This window comes from Budorcas taxicolor, chromosome 11, assembly GCF_023091745.1.
Source record: "Budorcas taxicolor isolate Tak-1 chromosome 11, Takin1.1, whole genome shotgun sequence".
NCBI lineage: Eukaryota > Metazoa > Chordata > Mammalia > Artiodactyla > Bovidae > Budorcas > Budorcas taxicolor.
The window spans coordinates 87,538,095-87,560,107 of NC_068920.1; the positions used below are offsets into that span (position 1 = coordinate 87,538,095).

Below are 22,013 nucleotides of genomic sequence, written 5' to 3' on the forward strand. Positions count from 1 at the left end.
TCCACCGGGAGCCTCAGGAAACAGCTGTTACACTTGATGCAGGTATCATAAAATCATATGCTGAAAATTCATCTGACTGCTGTTACCAGAGAAGACGTAAAAAAAAGAGAAGTTGAGGAATAATAGAGTCCTTTTGTTTTTAAGATGTGTCACCAAAACAACTTCAGGAAGAACTCTATCAATATTATAGTTCTCGGAGAATTATTGTTGTCTAAATGTTGTATTTCACCAAGGCCAGTTAAACTGCAAGTCAGTACGTGAAAACAAACTTGGATGTTAGGTTTATAGAAATTTTGTTTCCAAGGAATTAAAATGGGATTGGGGTTATTATCATTACATGGCATTGCATTAGTTCCACTATGACAATGTAGAAGAAGAGTGAACTTAAACTAGGAAGTTCAAGCATTTGTTTGGACCTCTAAGTAGTGTTTAGGTTATTACTATTATTTTTTAAAATTTTCTTGTGTGGCACGGCAGTTAACCTCTCTAGGACTGAGTTTCCTCATTTAATAGAAGAATTTAGTAAGAATTTAGAATATAGGCCAGGTGATCTCCCAAATCCTGCAGAGTAAAGCAAATGAATCTTAGTTCTGTTGAGTCCAAATCCTTCCTTAGTGCTGACTCGGATCTGAAGTCACCTGAAGGACCTGCAGGTTCTGAGAAGTTAGATGTATCAAGGGAAGAACAGGAGCTTAGGAGGTTGCTAGTCTGGTAATTGGATTCTCCAGTTACTGGAAGATTCTGTATGCAGTGACCCAGGGCCATTGGGTTGCAAACAGTCTAATTGTGATGCTCATGTGCCCTTAAATCATCACAGAACTTTCTGACTGTGCCATTTATCTGCCATTTACCATGTGCTACCTTGAATTATCTCTGTGTACCCATTATCTGAAGAGTGTCTAAGGCAGTCTTCAGTGCTATTTGTCAAATATTCCAGGCTCCTCACCCTGCAGGTGGGAGAACTTCTCAGCTCACTTGCCTATGAGGAAGAGAGGCCATGTGACTGGTTCTAGCCAAAAACTAGTGAGCAGAAATAGAGGTTAGCACGTTGAGTGGGCTATTTAATTGCCTAACACCCTCTTGGGGTTCTTTTGCTCTCTGCCTGTGACCCGCTAGGTTCCAAAAAGTGACTTTTTTGTTGGTCTATATGCAGGAGTGGGAAAGATGCTGATGTGGACAACCCCGCCATGGACTTACAGCCGTGTGAGAAGAGATCTTTGTTAGTTTTAGACTTTGGGATTTGGGGACTACTTATTACAGCAGCATGAACTGGCCCATCCCAACTAGTAAAGTCATTATGTGCCATCATCTTTGTTTCTCCAGTGGTCTAAACGACATGGTATTCAATACCGACTGCTGAATAAATGAATGACTACCTGAACAGATCTTCCTATCTCCCCAGCCAGAGCAGGAATCATCAAGGAGCGGGAGTATTTATTTGTCCTCCCTAGAGCAGTCATGACATCTGGTCCCATCACTTCATGGGAAATAGATAGGGAAACAGTGGAAATATTGTCAGATTTTATTTTTGGGGGCTCCAAAATCACTGCAGATGGTGACTGCAGCCATGAAATTAAAAGACGCTTACTCCTTGGAAGGAAAGTTATGACCAACCTAGATTGCATATTCAAAAGCAGAGACATTACTTTGCCAACAAAGGTCCATCTAGTCAAGGCAGTCATGCGTGGATGTGAGTTTTCCAGTGGTTATGTGTGTATGTGAGAGTTGGACTGTGAAGAAAGCTGAGCACCGAAGAATTGATGCTTTTGAACTGTGGTGTTGGAGAAGACTCTTGAGAGTCCCTTGGACTGCGAGGAGATCCAACCAGTCCATTCTAAAGGAGATCGGTCCTGGGTGTTCTTTGGAAGGAATGATGCTAAAGCTATAAGCTCCAGTACTTTGGCCACCTCATGTGAAGAGTTGACTCACTGGAAAAGACTGATGCTGGGAGGGATTGAGGGCAGGAGGAGAAGGGGATGACAGAGGATGAGATGGCTGGATGGCATCACCGACTCAATGGACGTGAATGTGAGTGAGTGAACTCCTGGAGTTGGTGATCGACAGGGAGGCCTGGCGTGCTGCAACTCATGGGGTCGCAAAGAGTCAGACACAACTGAGCGACTGAACTGAGAGCAGTCAATCCTAAAGGAAATCAGTCCTGAATATTCATTGGAAGGACTGGTGCTGAAGCTGAAGCTCCAATACTCTGGATGCCTGATGTGAAGAACTGACACATTGGAAAAGACTCTGATGCTGGGAAAGATTGAAGGCAGGAGGAGAAGAGGATGACAGAGGATAAAATGGTTGGATGGCATCACTGACTCGATGGACATGAGTTTGAGTAAGCTCTGGGAGTTGGTGATGGACAGGGAAGCCTGGCGTGCTACATTCCATAGTGTCTCAAAGAGTCAGACAAGACTAAGTGACTGAACTGAACTGAACTGAGACCACCTGCCCCAGTATTCTGAACACAGCAGTTCTCAATAAAGATGGAGGGATGAATTTATGGATTTCAGAGTCCCAAGGTGCAGCCCAACATCAGAGCCAAAGACAATGTGGCATGTGATATTATCTTCCATATGGCACCTGAGAGAGTAGGGCTCAGGGTCAAGGGCGCTGAGGAGGGAGGGATAGCAGGTCATTTCCTACCCATTATGCACTTTTAAGTTCTATAGAGTTCCCTCTGATCCTTCCATCTCTTTGTAGAGTGTGAGTGAAGCTTGTCTCTGGGTCACTGCAACAGAGTTCAGAGCAGAGACAGGGTCAACATAAGCAGACGGCAGGCCAGACCTGGGCCAGCAACAAGAGGGCAGGCCTAGGGTGGGATTAGGAGCTGGGCTGGAACTCAGGTGGGAGTTAGGCCAGGGCAGGGCCAACCAAATTCTACATGGTTTTCGTTTTGTTGTGCTACAGCACGCATATTCCCATCACAGGGCTCAGATGGTTGAATCTGCTCCAGAGCACATGTGGAATCTATGAGAGACCCTAACCAGGCAGACCTCTGCAGAATCCATTAACATCCCGCAAATGGCAACGACCAGCAGAGCAACGAGGCTGTGAATCTGAATGTGCTAGTCTAAGGTTCGGACACCCCTCCTTGATTCCTTCTACTCAGCTCAACAATATCCATAGACTGTTTCTTTTTTGATCAGATGGAGGGTAACGTGTCCTCAGACTTGGATCTTCTGTCTCCCTGACATCCTGTGTTTGGGGTGAGACTTCTGGAGGAAAATTACAGAAGTACCCATCCCTGAAAAATTGCTTTTTAAAAAGTATTAACTCCAATTATGCTGCTTCTCCACCTTAGAAGGATCAGTGTCTCTCAAGGAGGAAGTTCCAACTTCCTTTATAGGCTCTACAAGGCCTTAGTTATCCAGTCCAACCTAGCTCACCTCCTCTCACCTCAAAGGCCAGGTATACCCAGCTCCTTACTCATCCCAAACAGCCATGCTCTTACCTACCTGAGCTTTCTACACTCTGTTTCTGTTGCCTCCAATGCCCTTTTCTCTCCTCTTTGCTTTTGAAGAAACTCCTGTTGAAAAAGCCTAGGCTTGGTGGGTGATGCCTTCTCAGGCAACCTCAGGCGAAGCGCTGACTCTTCTTTTATGCACTCCCAGAGGCTGGTACAGCCCTCTATTTGCAACTTATCATACTGCCCTAGGGACCCTTGCTCCACCAGTCTTTTTTCATGAGCCTTAATTTAATTTTATCAATTTATTTTTAAAGTTTTACTTTACATTTTTGGCTGTGCCGGGTCTTCATTGCTGTGTGCAGGCTTTCTCTAGATGCGGTGGGTGGGGTTACTCTTCATTGCAGTGTGCAGGCTTCTCATTACGGTGGCTTCTCTTGTTGCAGAGCACAGACACTAGGTGCCCAGCTTCAGTATTTGCGGCAAGCAGGCTCAGTGGTTGTGGTGCGTGGGCTTAGTTGCTCTGAGGCATGAGAGATCTTCTCGGACCAGGGATTAAACCCCTGTTTCCTGCAGTGGCAGGTGGATCCTTAACCATTGCACCACCAGGAAAGTCCCTAAGATCCTTAATTTTAGAAGGAGAGAGTCATCGTCCTTGTCAAACTCTTCTATCATTTTTCTTCTCTTCCTCTTCCCTCTCCCAAAGATAGCAAAACAACCAGGCCATAGTTGGATTCTAAAGGGTGTTTTGTAGTAGGCTCAGTTGCTAAGTTGTATCCGACTCTTGGCAACCCCATGGACTGTAGCCTGTGAAGGATGTTTTTTACTCATGGCTACAGCCAGGGCTGTCCTGTCTTTCAGGACTATACAGGGGCCAAGAGAAGGATGAAGTAGGCAGTAATTATCGATTGGAATTTTACATTCTAAAACCTCTGCCCTGCAAGGGCTTGTTTTTCTTTTCATATGAAATCTGGAGCAGTGGGTTATTTTAGATCCAACCGCCCACCCACAGGTAAATTTAAAGGTTTTCCCCTAAACAGACTCACAACTGGCATCTCCATGGTGCCCCTAGAGGATATATATTTTCATTTAGCCAAGTTTGAGAGGAGAATGGTGAGAGATTGATTTAGAAATAAGCATGTAATAATTGTCAGGAAATTAGCAATGGTTTTCTATAGACAACCAATATTCTCCCTTTTTATTTAAATATTCTTCCAACAGAAAACAGAAAGTTTGTTTGGCCAAGTCTTTGAGTTACCCTACCTTCGTCCACCTCCAGGCAGAAAGACTTGCAATTGAAAGGAAAGGTCGCCCTGGGGTTGGTCACATCTGAGGATTGCAGTACGATTTATTCGATTTATTCACATGGTGCTACAAGCAGTCTGTTAAGAGGCAGATGCAGTCTTTCTGTATCCCTACCCCGGTCCAGGGAAATGGTTATTAGAAGCTTGTAGGTTATTGGTTTTAAGAATGCCTAGTCCCTGAGACAGCAACAGGCCTATTTAATAACACTGGGGTTCTTGCCTGGGGAGGAGGAGGGGAACATAAGAAGATGCTAAAAGTTCAAATTTAGTGTGTCTTTAATTCTAAATATATTTCCTGTTACAAGCATTGAGGAGGAAGGATTTTGACCACTGTCTTCAATCCTTGTACTTGTCTGTTTGCTGGTAAGATAGGACTCAATCAGAAAAGAGTAGAGAAAAGGTATGAAACACTCAAGAATCCCTCCTTCATGAAATCTATGCCGTTCTCTAGTGTCTCACAAAGCTGGGGCTGGGGCAAGGCAAAGGAAGCCCTCTTCTCGGGCACAAAATTTCAGGGGTGCCCAGAAACTCAGCAATACAAATACTATTTTAATGTAATATCTAAAACTATTTTAAAATGTGGATATTGTGTTCATCTTGGAACTCTACATTCATTTTTATTTTTTCAAAATATCATATTAAAATATTATTTATCTTGATGGCTAGTTTGTTGGTAGCCCTTCAATTTTGCCTCTTTTGTCAGGCATCTTATGAATCTCTCTCTAACTCTTGCTCGGCTTCCAAATGCATTTGTAGATCAAGCCCATCACATGGCCCCTGAAGGGGGAAACATGCTTAATAAGAATAGAATGGTGGTAGTAAGAAGCGAGGAGGAAAAAGTTCTGATGATCAAAGAAGTTAACAGCGATGAGATATCCCACCTGTGCTTTGTCAAACTGACAATTTTTAAAATATGCCTCCAGCTGGTGGGAGTGGCCCTGGAAGGCAAAACTTTTACATCCTGACTTTTTTCCAAGGGAACGGGACTCTTCTGTCTCTGATTGTATGCTAGCTCTCTCTACCCTGCTGCTCCATCTAACTTGGAGGGCTGCGAGGAATTACTGGTAAGCTCGAGAAAGAGCAGTAGCTGCAGGCCTTCGGAGAGGATCTGCCCGGGACTTTTCTGATCATTTTTGCAACCTGTCTGCGGCACTTGGTACCCTGTCGTTCCAGGGGTCTGTCTCCTTCTGCGCCTTTAAGCCTTTGTAAGCCTCTAAGCCACAGACAATGATAACTTTCCTTTTTTTTCTTTTTTTCCACTGAGAAAAAGTGATCGAGAGGTGGGTTTTAAACTTGGGCTAACCAGAGTCGAAAGATAAACACAGCTTACCACGATTCCTACAAACTCCCTGACTTGACTTGGCACGCGGGCGAGGGCCGAGGTTTTCTTTTTCCGTTTGCACAACCCACCCCCCCCCCCGCCCCGCCTCCCGGCTCGCAGGTTGCGGAGACGACCTCTTTCCAGGGCTGTCCTCCTGCAGTTCCAGGCAGGGCCGCGCCCCGGACCTCCGCGCTCTCCGCCCCGCCCTCCCAGGTTCGCGTCCCCAGGCGCCAGGCCGTCCCTCGCCCGGCCGCCTTCCCCGTCCCCGGCTCCCCGCGGAGGAAATTCTTCCCCAGCAGCCCAGGGCCCGCCTCACGTGATCAGCTGCTGCCGCGGCTTCCAGCAAGAGTTTAAAGGTTACGGAGGAAATTAACACGGACACAGCCCACAAACCCCAGTCCCCGCCGGAGGACGCGCCCCGTTTTCGCGCAGCTGGGACGGCCGCTGTCAGCGCGCTGATCAGAACCCTGTCCCCCGTAAAGGGCACAGACTAGGTCTAGAGTAAATATGAAGTCACTTTGTAAAATATAAACAAACACACGAACCGAGCCGGGGTGTTACTAAGCTTTCGCTTGCCAACAAGTTCTAGCAGCCCGAGAAGTTTGGGACAGACCCCCAAAAGGGAGAGTGCCCCTAAAGAAAGGGAAGAAAGAGTAAGTGTTTTAAAACTCACACAGAGCCTTGCACGCCCCTCCCTTCCCCCCTTCCTCCACCACCGCGGAGCGGAGCGTCTCCGGACAGAATGACAGACAGACCGACCAATACTCCGCAGGCTGCCCTGGCCAGCCACGGTCAGAGTAGGGGTGGGGCCGAGGGAGGGTCTCGAGTCCTCTGCAGCAGCGCGACCCCTGCCACCTCTCCACCCGCGGCTGTAAAAGACAGTGCTGGCCGCAGAGCCTGGAAAGATGCGTGGCCCTCTAGTCTCCTGCGGGAGACCACAGACCAGGTATCCACAGCCAGCGGGCTCGCATCCCCCTGCCCCCAAGGCCGCCACTCCCCCGGGTCCCGTGCGGGGTCCCAGTCCCACTACCCCGCCGGCCGCCGCGACCCCGAAAGCCTCGCCAGTTCTCGACAGTCCTCTGCTGGGCTCACTTTTCCCGTATTGCTCCCCCAACCGGCAAAACTTTCTATTTCCCCAAACACCAGGGCGCGCGCGCGCGCGCGCGTGCACACACACACACACACACACACACACACACACACACACACACACACTGACGTCTTTTGCGCATTTCCTGCATTAGAGGGAGGGAGACTCGCTCGCACACCGACGGAGGGAGAAGAGACCGAGGGGGAGAGCGGGCGGGCAGCGAACGAGCGGCAGCTGAAAGCCGGGACGCGGGGAGCGCGGCGGGCGGGCGCCGGCGCCCGGGAGGTGGGGCCGCGCCGAGTCGCAGTCCCGGCCCCGCCGCGCTGCGCACCGCCGGGTGCCGGCCTGCGCCCCAGCCGGAGCCGCGGCCACCCCGACTCTCGAGCCCGCGCGGATGTGAGATTCCCGAATCCTGGCGCCTCCCGATCGCCGACTGCGGCGCGGCGCGGCTTCGCCCAGGAGGAGGCGGCCGGGCTGGCCGTGTGGCTTGTGGATTTTTTTTTTTTTTTAAATTTGGCTCCGAGGAGGACCATTTCCTCTGGACATGCATCCCTCCGGGTAGACTGCACATCCCTGGGTCCATCCCCCGCCCCGCGCGGTCAGAGGCAGGCGCTGGGTGTGCGAAGAGGATCCGGGTGGAAATCTGCGCCCCCGTTCTGGTCCCCGCCCCGTCTCACCGCCCTCTCCCCCTCCTGGAGTCGAAATTTCCCGGGGATTATGTTTCGGAAAGGTAGGTAAGCGCCCGGCGCGGCGCCCACTTCCCCGCAGCCCCGACCCCGAGAGCCAGCGAGGCGACGAGACAGCCCCCGCGGCTTTTGCAGCGGAGCCGACAGCTCGTCTCCTCTTCTGGAGGTGCTGCTGGTGGTGGTGGGGGGGAGAGACTTCTCCAAACACGGACGTCCCCCAGCTCTCCCCCCTCCCTGTTTTCCGTTAGGAACCCGGCGAGGAAATACATGCACTGGCTGAGAATCGCCCGCGCCAGGGCGCAACGCTACAAGGTGTAGGGAGAGTGTGGGGTGGGGCGAGAGGGGACCCAAGAGTCCCGTGCTCGGAGCGCCGCGGCGTCGGTTCTTCGTTCCTGCCCTCTGGGCGGACGGAGTGACCCCGGCCCCCACTCCCCGCCCCGACCATGGTAGTGTTCAATGGCCTTCTTAAGATCAAAATCTGCGAGGCCGTGAGCTTGAAGCCCACAGCCTGGTCGCTGCGCCATGCGGTGGGACCCCGGCCGCAGACTTTCCTTCTCGACCCCTACATCGCCCTCAACGTGGACGACTCGCGCATCGGCCAAACGGCCACCAAGCAGAAGACCAACAGCCCGGCCTGGCACGACGAGTTCGTCACTGATGTGTGCAACGGGCGCAAGATCGAGTTGGCTGTCTTCCACGATGCCCCCATCGGCTACGATGACTTCGTGGCCAACTGCACCATCCAGTTTGAGGAGCTGCTGCAGAACGGGAGCCGTCACTTCGAGGACTGGGTGAGTTGGGCGCCTCCTGGTCCAGCAACTAGGCTTTCGGGTTCCAGGGGCAGAACTCACGACCTTGGCTTTGGTCGTGGGGCTCAGGGATTTAGTGCCATTTGGCGGCTGTGTGTGTGTCTCAATTACCTTGGGGAAGCACATTTCACTTAGTAGTTGGGGAGAAGTAGCCACTGGGGCATGGAAGATGAGTCTTGGGAAGAGGGTAAGGTCCTCTGCCCTGTCCAGACAGCGGGCGCTACAGGGACCTCGAAAGCTGGGAACCCCAAACTGCTGGTGCTGAAGGTTGGCGGAGAAGCCGGCTCCTTCCGCCAGGCGCGTGGTGGGCTGGTTGCGTGTGGGTGGGTTCCTCGGTCCTTGGAGAGGCACGTGGAACCCTACACTGAAGGCTTCTTGCACGTCCTGGCTTTGTCCTGAGTAGCCGAGTGAGGAGCTGTTTTATTTTTCCCTCCGGGATGAAGCTGGCTCATTTCTATTCTGTTGTCTGGCAGTTAGCTCATCTTCTGACATGCGGGGAGAAAAATTTCTTCTCCTCTAGTCCCCTCCAGGGTCCCAGAAACATGGGCCGAGCTAGTTTTGCCCAATGGATTGTCCATCCATCCGGAACTAGCGCTGTATTCTACAAACGGTTCTGCTTGTGATTAATTGGCAGTCAGTGCTTTGAATCCGACTTAAAGTTACATGTTTCCCTGTTTTGATTTTCAAGACACTGTGCAATGAGATACTATTTTTGAGACCAAGTTAATTGATTACACTGTCAAAATATTAGGGACTTGGTAATAGGCCTTCTGCACACACTCTAAACCAAATGCATTCAACCTTGGCACTCAGAGACGCAGGGAGAAGCAACCTTGTTTTAGCTCTGTTTTAGAGGGAAGGTGTTAAATTAGGAAATGGTTTTCTTTATTTTTATATTTGTTACATGTTTCCAGGGAGAGCAGATGTGACTCTGGGTGTATATGGTTTTAGGGTTCTTTGGTCTACACAGAGAATACCTGATCCTCGTGGAGAGATGTTTAATTATTGAAAACAAATAACTTCATGATGTCCTATGGTCAAAGGTTGCACATGAATCACCTTGGCATATCACCTTACATATAAATGCGTACATACATACATACATATATATATACCTACCCACACATATGTATATATACACACACTTTTTTTAAGGAGATGGAATTTTAGGGGAAAATAGGAAAAAGCTTTTCGTCTTCCCTTGATGCTCCTGGCTGTGATGTAGTCTGCCCGAAACCATGGTTACAGGGCTTACAAGGAAGCTCCAACAAACCACACCAAGTACAACCGTGGGAGATTTGTGGCTTACACTTTGGGAAGCAGGCAAACCTTTATGGAATCCCAAAGAACACAGTGTCATTCCTTTCCATTCCAGTTCACCAATGGCCCTGGCCACTGCTCCCCTCCCACCACCGGAGTTCCCACTCATTTCCCATTTCCTGTCCACCGGCCTTCAGTCCTTTCACTCATGAAAGTGGTGCATCTCAGAGGGGGAGCTGAAGGGATAACTAATTTCGAAGCCAGATCTTAACAGCAAAACCTGTGGTTTTCAAGTTGTTGTTTTAGGACAGGAAGGGGAAGGAAAAAATATGATTATGGTAGTGAGGAAATGAGGCTTTCTGCTGTGTATTCGATGCAGTTGGACAGTGAGTCGGAGAGCAGGTAGGGTGAACAGCTATCTGCTTTTCTCCACAAAACAGATGCTAGTTGAAGGGAAAGGTGTCTGAGTGTCTCTGATGATGCTTTGCCGGGGCCCACCCAAATCCTGGGTCCACTGGCACATGATCGTCACTTTGGAGCATGTCCAGTGAGGTGTGAACTGGACACTAGTCTTGTTTGTCTGTCACTCTCTAAGATACTCAGATTCGCCCTGGACTTGGCCCTGGACCAGATCATCCAGTGATAGGCAGTTTTCACAGCCAAGGATGCTGAGTCCCAGAGCAGCTAAGTGGGTTCCTGAGCTCACAGGACAAGCAGAAGGGGCAGGGTTGGAAGGAGGGACCACAGCTCCTATTGCTCGCAGCTCGCTCAGTGGAGAACTAGGTCCTCTGGTCTCTCTAAGTCTTCCTGCAGATTCATGTGCTGTGTCCCCGATGTTTTTATTGTACATGATAATTTAAAGTGCTTGCAGAATCAGCATCTCTTTTGCCTTGTAGCAAGTGTGAATTAGGTGTTGGTAGATTAAAAAACTTGAGATACTGAAAGGCCAGAGTCACAGGATGGATGAATCCAGTAGTGGAGCTGGTTCTATTGTTCTGGGGTTGTTTTCACGAGGATGATCTGGCCACACTGGTTCTTCCAACTGAGGGTGAGGATGCAGTGGCAGACGTGACCGGACCGTGGAAGCAGACAGGTTGCATCTGGGATGGCTAAGGCCACCTTTCCCATCCCTGTCAGCCAGGGGACACACACAGAATCACACCTCTGGGTAGAATTTCCTGGGCTTCAGCCTCTGCTCTCTTCACCTGGCAGTAATGAAGAGGTGTGGCTGAGAAGTCTGGCCTGGAGTAAGGAGATCCAGAGGGCATGCAACAGCCGCCTTTCTCATCGTTGTGGGACATTTCATTCAGCTGCGTGATGAATTCCCAGGTATCCACTGAGTTCCTGTTTTGCACCCAGATCCAACCAGGAACATTTAGCTCTTTGGGTAATCCAGGAGTGAGAGAGACCATGGGTTACTCTCAGGAGGCTTCATTTCACTAGGGAAATAACACTGAATAGATACTCATAGACACTTAAGTGGCAATTAGGCTCTAAATGAGTGGTGCCTTAAGCATGTTACAGGAGTTCAAGAAGGGAGTATGCTGGGATGGCTGGAAGAATCTAGAGGTTCCTGGAAGGAGGCTTGAATTGGGCGTGAAACGATGGGTAACATTTAAAGAGGTATTTATGGGAGAAGACAGTGTTCCATGGGTGCGGACATGCTGGAGTAAAGACGGAGCGTGCCTGGGTCAGAAATGCGTGGCTGAAACTGAGGGCGCCTGTCAGGAAACGACCAGACAAGGCGAGGCGCCCCAAATTTAAGACTTTTATCTGAGTACTGCCAGTGCTGTGATGGATTTACTTAATATTTTAAAACAGTAACTCTTTGATTTCCCACTTAAGCCTCAGTATTTGTGAAATCACAGGTTTGGATATGGTAGTTACAGTTTTTCGGTATTGACATGAAACTAAACGTTTGTCTCTAAAATGAAAATGAAAAGCTTACCTCAGGTGCCTCTTAAAATCATTAGTGCCATGGGGGCTAATGATTCCACCCTTTGGAAACCGTGGGATAAAGTTTAGAAAATTGAGGTGGATTCTAGAATATTTAAAACCAAACTGAGATTGTCATTCTCCAGACAATGAGAGGCATAGCTGTTATGGTGAGAAAAAGGGCTGCTTTAGAGAAAGCTCATTACATAGAGATGGGAAGATTTCACCTATACTTGAAGCAGAATCCCATGAAACACAACTGCTATAGCTCACTTCCCCAAAACTGTTAGAGGTGATAACTCTCCTCAGACTTTGGTGGGCAAGAGTCACTGGGTGGGGTCATTAAAAATACAGGTCCTCCTGCCCCACTTTCAGAACTTTTCATTCTGTTGTTTAGGACAGAATACTCATTTATAACAAGCTGTTCTGGAGATTCTGACCAGCCCATGCCTTGAGAAACACTGAACTAGAATAGAAATTGCAGGCAGGGAAAGGCTCCAGATAATGAATATACCAATATTTTGTGCATAGAAATGTTCTGAGATTTTTGAATAGATTTGTTTTTTACATTCGTCTAATTTTTTAAAGTTTATTTTTAATCGGAGGACAATTGTTTTGCGATATTGTATTGACTTCTGCCATACAACCACGTGAATCAGCCACAAGTACACATATGTCCCCTCCCCCTTGAACCTCCTCCCCACCCCTCTAAGCTGTTACAACGCCAGCTTGAGGTCCCTGTGCCCATACAGCAGTTATCTCTTTTACATATGGAAGTGTATACATGTCAGTGCTACTCTCTCAGTTTGTAGCCCCCTCTTCTTCGCCTATGAATAGACTTTTATAATTCCTACTAGCTCAGTTGGTAAAGAATCTGCCTGCAATGAAGGAGATCCAGGTTTGAGTCCTGCATTGGTGAGATCCCCTGGAGAGGGAAACAGCAACCCACTCCAGTATTCTTGCCTGGCCCACCTGGGTAAAGCAAGATTTGTAAGCAGGATTGGGTAAACTAGAAGCATTGGGATTCCTGAATGGATGCTGGTTGGAGCAGCACTCGCATTTAGGACAGATGGTGGGGTGCTAGGGGAGCAGGAGGGTGGCAGAGAGGGTGGGTAGAGCGTGTGGGTTACAACTGTGTGGTCCTGTCACACTCTGGAGTCTGCTCGCTATAGCCTTTGCTCAGTTCTCTCCTCCCTGTCCCCAGGCTCTGAAGCTATCTTTGCTGGTGTCGCTCCCATGCTTCATGCTACGGAAGAGGCCCTCATCACAGTGGCAATGACAGAAAGCCATTTTCTGACAGGTGGTTTGGTGGGGCACCTGAGGGCAGAGCTCGGAGCCCGGCTGCTTGGGCTTGAATTTCTATCACCAACCACTTGCGAGACCTTTAGGGAGCCATTTAACCTGTGTTTCTGTTTCTGCCTCTGTAAGAAGTGGGCAGTGGTACAAGTCCCCACCTATAATCCAACGGGCTTGTCCTGAGGATGGAAGGAACAGGTAAAGCACATCAGCCAAGGGCTCTGTGAATGTTTAACAGCTGTAGCTATTGTTGTTATGTCCCCCTAAACCTACCATGGGTAGGCCCTAGAGAGCGGTCTTTATTGAGCTGAATATTATACAGGATCTAAGGAAGCCAGTTTTTCATAGCCTCCAAAATGTTTTTCATTTGGGGAGTCTCATTTGGCAAGGAATGGGGCACTAGTGTTTCTGTTTCATTTTTCCAAAGTAGCCCATTGACAGGGTCTCTCAAAACTATCCCACCCATGGAATTTCCATGGTGGTCCAGTATGTAAGACTTCTGCTTCCAATGCAGGGGAGGATGTGGGTTCGATCCCTGGTTGGGGAACTAAGATCTTACATGCCTCATAGCCAGAATACCAGAACATAAACAACAGAAGTGATATTGTAGCAAATTCTGTAAAGGCCGTTAAAAATGGTTCACATGAAAAAAGAATCTTTAAAAATTGAGGGGAGTAGAGAGATGGTGAGATGTATAGAGAGAATAGCATGGAAATTTACCATATGTAAAATAGATAGCCAATGGGAATTTGCTGTATGACTCAGGAAACTCAAACAGGGACTCTGTGACAATCTAGAAGGGTGGGATGGGGAGAGAGATGGGTGGGAGGGGACATGGCTCTTGTTGATGTTTGACAGAAAACCACACAATTCTGTAAAGCAATTATCCTTCAATTAAAAAAATAAAGTGGCCAAAAAAAAAAGTTATCCCACCCTGCTGACACTGGGAGATAGACTGATACCCCTTTTGGAGAGGTTGGATTCAGGGGGATGGGGTACCCCTTGGACCCCAAAGACCTTGGGGGAGAGTCTTCCAATGTAGAAGCCAAGGAGAGGGTCCTAGTGGCCCAGATGCTATACCCTGGACAGAGCCTGAGGACATACACGTGTTCTGCTGAAATTACCCTAGGAAATTACTCAGGTCTGTGCTGGTGGTGGCCTGAGCACGTGTGGATATAAACAGCTTAAAGGCCCGTCTCTGTCTTCAGGGATTTTGTAAGGCAGGCTTTCAGAGGATCTCTGAGACCTCTCTTATCTTTTAGACAGAGTGAGGCGGGATTGTCCGGAGAGCAGTGTGGAAGGACTGGGAGGAGTCCACACCCACTTTGTGGGCACCTCTGCCTTGAACTCTCCCAGCACCTGGGGCTCCAGGTATCTCCCTGCTGATTCCCTACTGACCCCTATGTTGTTGTTGTTGTTGTTTAGTCGCTGATCTTGTCTGACTGTTTGTGACCCCATGGACTGCAGCCCGCCAGGCTTCTCTGTCCATGGGATTTCCCAGGCAAGAATACTGGAGTGGGTTGCTATCCCCTCCACCAGGGGATCTTCGCCACCCAGGGATCGAACCCATTTCCTGTGTTGGCAAGTGGAGTCTTTACCACGGAGTCACCGGGAAAAGCCTATAATACTTAACATCTAAGGAAACATTGCTTCGCATGGTACGTAACTGGTTATTTAGCAATGCAATTCTTGCCCCAGAGCTCCCACAGAACACTGACAGTGGGTCCCTGAAGTTAAAGGGCCGCAGGCCTCATATGCTGTCGGGCCTTGGCTGCCTGTCTTGTTCCTCTTTCTCTGTGTCTGACCAGCAGCAGATTTAGTGAATATTTGAGACCCTTAAGCTCCCTAGCTCCTCAGTAGGCCTCTTGCCCTGAATCCATGAGCTCTAATTGCAGGATGCCTGATCACTCACTAGCTGTATGTCTTTGGGCACCTGACTTACACTCTTGAAATCTGTTTCTTCCTTTGTACAATGGGAATATAATAGTTCTTACCTCTTAGGGTTGTTGTGAGACATAAGGGAATCTGTGTAAAGTTCTTAGCAAGGGGTCAGGCTACTGTACGTTCTAACAGTTTTATTAATATTTAATGGGTTGTATTTATGTGTTCATAGTTTTAGAATCTTAAATCAGAACATACGGTCCAGTGAAAGATATTTTTCCCTTTGTATTTATATGAGAAATCTCACATGGTCTAAAAATATACATATAAAATGTACTTATATGAGAAGTCTCACATTGTCTAAAAATAATGTTAACTTAGTTATACTTAACAATTGGATTTTTGGAAATTTAATAGTAGAATTACTTGAAATGAAATTGTTTTGGAAAGTCTAGAACTGTGGCCGCTGGAGTCAAAGGTTAAGTATTTATTGAAGCATATGATTAATTGGAAATAGGGATATTTGGGAGCTGCTGTTTTGGTTTTGCTGTACTGAATAATCTAGTTTCATGAATTTAAATACTTTCCCAATGCTGCTGACTCTTAAGTTCCTAATTCCGTCCCATATCTGCCCTTGAGATTCGGAACTCATATAGATGACTGCCTTCTTGTCATGGCCATTTGATTGTGTAAAGGGCATCTCAAACTGTATATTATGCCCCACATTGCATATGTGATGTCTCCTCTCCCCATTTTAAGCCTTTCATAATTTTCCTCATCTCAAGAAATAGCAGTTCCACCCTTCCAATTGCCCAGGCCATTCCTGACACCTCGCATTCTCATCCACCCCATATACAATCCCTCAGCAGTGTCTGTTTTCTCTGCCTTCAAAATAAGTCTCAAGTCTGATCATCTTTCCATACCTCTGCTGATGCTGCTCTGGCCTAAGTCCCAGCCGTCTCGCACCAAGATGGTTTCAACAGCCTTCTAACTGACTCCTGTCCCCTACCCCAACTCTATCAGATCATGTCACTCTGCTCACAAACTTCTCAGGGTAAAAACCCAAGTCCTTATCACCATCAGTAAGGCCACCACGGCCAGGCCTCCTGTTACAACCTCTCTGACCCAGTCACCAGGTATTCCTCACCTGTTCGGTTCTCTCCCAGTCATATTTACCCACTTGTACCCTTACACTTACTGTGTTCTTTGCACCTGCTTTGCACCTGCTATTCCATCTTTCTAGAATATTCCTTCCTCAGATACACTCATAGTTTAAATGTTTATTCAAATATTATTGGTACATTCTCAGTAAGGCCTTTTCTGGCAATCTCATCTAAAATTTTACCCTTCTCCTTGGCACTTTACATGCTCTTTTCCTGCTCTATTTTTACTTTTTAGCTCTTATCTGTCTTATACAGTATATATTTGCCTATCCTCATTGATCATCTCGAACACAAGAACAGAGGTCAGATAAATGCAGAGGGTTTTGTTCACTCCTCTGATCTTGGTGCTCAATTCCTGGCACATTGTTGAATTAAAGAAAGCTTTTAATCAAACAAAGGTGTATTCCCCTAGCATTGACTGTGGTCTAGTGCTGTGGTAGACACTGGGGGCTTGGGAAGAAAAAGTAGTGGACAGTGTCATTCCTGACTCTGAAGATCAGGAAATCTAGTTGGGAAGACCAGTAGGATAAGCAGTTGAGTGAATTCCTTAATCAATCTTTCTGTATGGTTGAAAGAAGTAAAGAAATGGTAGAAGAAAGGGATATTTTATTTTATAAAAATCTATGGGATCCTGAAAGGTGTTTTTATGAGAGAATGCTGTATTATTTCCATGAGGCAGTTTGCACCAAGCTGAAGCATCTCCAGCAGGTGTGAGGTTTCTTTTTTCTTTTTTGATTTTTTTCCTCAGCCTACTGAAGTATGTGTGTGTGAAATTTGCTCAGTTGTGTCTGAATCTTTGTGACTCCATGGACTGTAACCCGCCAGGCTCCTCTGTCCATGGGGATTCTCCAGGCAAGAATACTGGAATGGGTTGCCATTCCCTTCTTCAGGGAATCTTCCCAACTCAGGACTCCCGCATTGCAGGCGGATTCTTTACCATCTGAACCACCAGGGACGCATAATTGACAAATAAAAATTGTATACTTTTAGGGTGTACAATATGATGATTTACTATATATATATATATATATATATATATACACATTGTAAAAGCTCAAAGCATTGTTTATTTATTTGAAGTATAGTTGATTTCCAATGTTGTATTAGTTTCAGGTGTACAGCAGATTTATTCAGTTCTCTATATATTCTTTTTCAGATTATTTTCCATTATAGGTTATTATAAGATATGGAATATAATTTCTTGTGCTATACAGTAGGTCCTTGTCAAACCATTTTTACAAGTGGGAACTGTCACAAAAAAATAAAGATTCCAAATGCCAAATACCCATTACAGAGCAAAATGATGGTCTGAGGTTTCTGAAGGAGGGAATTGTGTACCCTCTGGGTACTGAGGACCCCTGCAGAGTGCTGTGATAGGGAGAGAAAGAAAAGACCCACTTGTTTTCCCTTTGCAGAGTTTAAAATCAAGTTCAAATTCTCCTAAGGGCTTTAGAGACAACACCTTTTGTAATTGGCAGCAACGAGAAGTAAAATTTTACATTCCCCCACCTGAACTCAGAGCTCATTGAAACACATGCAGACAAAGCTTCCAGAGTCTTCACTTAGAACTCTGGAGCAGGCCTGCAGTATTTTACATAAATAAAAGCTACATTTGGCAAAACATTGTGTTTCTCTCCAACCCCCTCCGGTATATACGGGCTTGTTAAGTAATTACAATCTATTATAATGCTAATCAGCAGGCTGCACCTGTTTGAAATCTAATTTTCTGGCAGTAACTCATGAAAAGTGAGCAAAAGTCTGCATTGTGCTGGGAGAACAGAGAGGACAGGGACAGGCTATTGTCTTTGAACTTTGCCGACCTCTAAACAGAATGGAAATTCCGGACAGAGTATGATTGATCTCTGTAGTATTTATTGCCTGGGAGGAGGAGGAGGGTCACAAGCCTGTCACCAGATCCAAGTTCAGGAAAGAAGACCTAGGGAGTGCCTCGTCTCCCCTCCAGGTCCTGTCAGCCTCACCTTGAAGTCTCAGAGAGGTAGTTTTGAAGCTACTGAAAGGTCACCTTCCTTTGCCCACAAGGAATAAACTCATTGAGCTACTGTCCCAGGTTCTGGATATAATCAGATTCAAGAAGAATTGAAAAAATCATTGTGGGTGCACCTATGATTAATTATTGAGGTAAAAATAGACTTGGAGCTTGCTTATGACCTTCTTGAATAAATGTGTTTGTTTTTTTCAGATGAGAGCACCTCTTGGTGCCCATTGTTTTTCAGATGTAAGTATCTTAAGCAGGTGTCTTCCCCACCAGTCAGAATATGAGCCACTCAGAAGAAGCAGGCTAACGTACTCACTCATCCGTGGGTTGAGGAAAAGGCTGCCTGTTTGGAGTCTCAAATAGACAGCACTCTTTAATCAGACTGACTTAGATTCTGCACCTCTTAGAAACTCATCTTCCAGTCTAGTACTGAAAAGAAAGATGGTGGAACTCACAAAAGATTCTAACCAGTGGACAAAGAGGAGTCTTCTTCATTGTTCCAGCCATCCTTTCAGCCAGTTAGCAAATATTCATTGAATACTTTGAAGCTGATATCCCTGATCTCATGGAGTATATGGTCTAATAGAAGATACAATATCAATCAAAGAATAACATAAATATACTGGTATGGAAAGTTACAACTAAGAAGGAGAGTTGTTCACAAGTCTGGGGACCCCTAAACCTCACCTCTTCAGGGTTGGATTGACTAACACCTTTTTCTTTCCCCAAGAAATTCACTGAATGGTGAGTCAGGTGAATTCTGTTATGCAGTAGCATTGGGCCTTAGATTTCTTATGTATGAGAGCGGGAGAGCATAGGCTGGAGACTTTGTAAGGCCTCTGTAAACAATGGTCCTGACTTGGCTTTCTGCATCTGGGGCTTTGACTATGTTCAACTAGTGCAGGATACTATTTTATCTTTATTGTTTTCCATGAAGCTAACTCTCATCTCCTCTGAGAAACTGTCAGTGTCTGATTTTTCCCCTTCTCATCTTTCTTTGTTGTTGTGATCAAAAGCACAAATGTATTTTGAAAGCTCACTTCTTTGCCTAGTGTTCAAGGCCCACAAAAATACATTTATTAATATTTTTAAAATGGAGCCCTCTCTCTGTATCCTTGAGCCATTTGAAAGATATTCTGTAAACAAATAAAGCAAGCAGAATTTATAGAATGCAGGGTCTATGAATCCATCTCTCTACCTTCCAGACTGATGAGCCTTTAGACCATTTTGGGAAGCTAATAGAATCATCAATCAGCCGGCAAGGATGGAGCATGTGATCAGCCAGTATTTGCTAGCGTGTTTTTCAAAACATTGGAATCTTGTAATGTTTTCAGGTTGCTGTGATCAAAGAATTTGGGAAGTGTTACAGAGTCAAATATACATGGATATATAACTCCGTATATAACCATCTATTCCCCAGATTATTTTGTCACAGAATGCTCTTATTTGTCAAAATTTATTAGCACCATAGAACTAGTGTTTTGTGGACAAATTTGGAAAGCATTATAGTTAGAAAAAAGAAGGAGTGGACTTTCTTCAAGTGGGTCATTTGGGGATTCAAAAGTAATACCCTTTTATGAAACAGTGGAGTTGAACTGTGGGACTTTGAAGGAGACAGGGAATCACTGTTGATTCTAATAGATGGCAGGGCTTTCTTGGCAAGATTTGGATCCAGTCCTCGTAGAAAATGGAATCTGAATAGATGGACAAGGGAGTCTCTCTAAGTTGAAGAAGAGCATAAAGAATGTTAGGCCATTTCTAGCATTTTGGGTAATGAGGGAAGTGAGGAAATTAGTGAGATTAAAGTGAGAATGCAATCCAAAAATAATTGCTTCACTAAAAAATATACACACAAAACTCAAACAATAAGATAGCCAAAGAAAGGGAACAGTGCATAGAACCTGGTATTCATTCATTAATCTATCCGTCCATCTAGCCCGCCAGCCAACTAGCCAGCCAGCCATTCAACAAATATTAATATCTGTTGAATTCTTTCTATGTTTCAGGAATTTTGCTCAGAGCAAAGTGTTGACAAAATCACTCATGATGTATTGAACTGTTTATTATCAAGGAAATCTATCCAGAGGCCTAACCTCAATCTCTTATGCCATATTTCCAGTTAATTTTCTATTGTTTGTTTCTTGATAGACTTAATAGAGATGAAGAATAGCTTTGTAGCATCCTTCATGTAATTGAGTAGTGGCTTGTCCAAATTCATGAACGTTAAAAACTAGTGTAGTCTTTGGAGTCAGTCCATCCTAGACTGAATTCTAGTTTAATCAGTTTTGGCTGCATGCTATTGGGCAAATTATTTAACCTCTCTGTACCAGTTTCATTATCTATAAAAGGAAAATAACAACTATCTTGTAGAGTTATTGTAATGTTAGAAGAGCAATATAGTAGGTTGGCCAATAAGTTCAGCTTTTTTCATAAGATCTTATGGAAAAACCTGACTGAACTTGTTGGCCAAACCAATAAAAGTGCCCAACTTCTAGCAAATTTAAAAACATAATAGTTAATTATTATTGGTAAATATCTGCAATGAATATTTATTACCAGATACAGGTAAAATTATGCTTCTGTCCTAAGATTTTGTTCAGGAATACTCAACTAAGGAGTCTTAAGCAAAACCTTTTTTCAATCCTTACTTCCCTCCCTCTCTGAAATGAGCTAGCAACAGGAATTTGAGGTTTGCTAATTCCAGGTGTGCAGAACTAGAACCCCACTCTTGGCCCTTCTTTAGGCGACCCCCTTGGGGTGGGAGGTGCAGGAACATAGATGACCTGTCCTTGGACTCTCTTTGGTCCTGATGGATGGACCTTCCCAACACATTGCTCCCTCTTGTCTTTTTGTTTTTTTGGTATGCCACACAGCATATGGGATTTTAGTTCCCCAACCAGGGATCGAACCCCCATCCCTGCATTGGAAGGGCAGAGTCTTAGCCATTGGACCACCAGAGAAGTCCCTCTCTTACCTTTTTAAAAAGCACAGACAGCATTGCATTTTGATCTGAACATCACCTGCTTTAGCTTGTGGGCCTAATGTAGTAACTGAGTCTTGAAGGTTTTTTAACAGCCAGATTTGCTGTGGTCCAGGGCTCATCTCATAGCTCAGTTGGTAAAGAATCCACCTTCAATGCAGGAGACCTGGGTTCGATCCCTGGGTTGGGAAGATCCCTTGGAGAAAGGAAAGGCCACCTACTCCAGTATTCTGGCCTGGAGAATTCCACGCACTATACAGTCCATGGGGTCGCAAAGAATCCGACATGACTTTCACTTTCAGGTGTACCCCCATTTCTCTGGGCCAAGGCAACTGCCTTCATTGCCCTACTGCGTGTCTCTTCTGTAAGCCCAGCCTTCAATGCAGTGCACACCGACTGCTCTGTTGTCCCAGCTTATAGGCAGCACCCAAAGCTACTCCACTTAGAGAGTAGGACTTTGCTTTTGATCCAGACATTGGAGTTGCTGGGCTTCCCTGGTAACTCAGCTAGTAAAGAATCCACCTGCAATGCAGGAGACCCTGGTTCAATTCCTGGGTCAGGAATATCCGGTGGAGAAAGGGATAGGCTACCCATTCCAGTATTCTTGGGCTTCCCTGGTGGCTCAGCTGGTAAAGAATCTGCCTGCAATGTGGGAGACCTGGGTTTGATCCCTGGGTTGGGAAGATCCCCTGGAGAAGGGAACGGCTACCCACTCCAATGTTCTGACCTGGAGAATTCTTTGGACTGCATAGTCCATGGAGTCTCAAAGAGTCAGACATGACTGAGTGACTTTCGCTTACTTACTTACCAAGAGTTGAAGAATAGCCAGTCTTTTGAAAAGATTGTATATATACTTATATACTTGTAAGGAACATTGACTTGT

The 22,013-nt window shown here is 46.2% G+C and overlaps 1 protein-coding gene across 1 annotated transcript in view; it reads left to right on the forward strand.

Moving 5' to 3' along the window:
* The first annotated feature begins 7,664 nt into the window (after window positions 1-7,664).
* Window positions 7,665-22,013, forward strand: part of PRKCE (protein kinase C epsilon) — a 541,807-nt gene continuing 527,458 nt past the window's right edge. Inside the window, exons 1-2 of the mRNA XM_052647681.1 lie at window positions 7,665-7,854; window positions 8,059-8,601. Coding sequence (XP_052503641.1) covers window positions 8,254-8,601 — 348 coding nt within the window. The 5' untranslated portion in view covers window positions 7,665-7,854; window positions 8,059-8,253. The remainder of the gene's footprint in view (window positions 7,855-8,058; window positions 8,602-22,013) is intronic.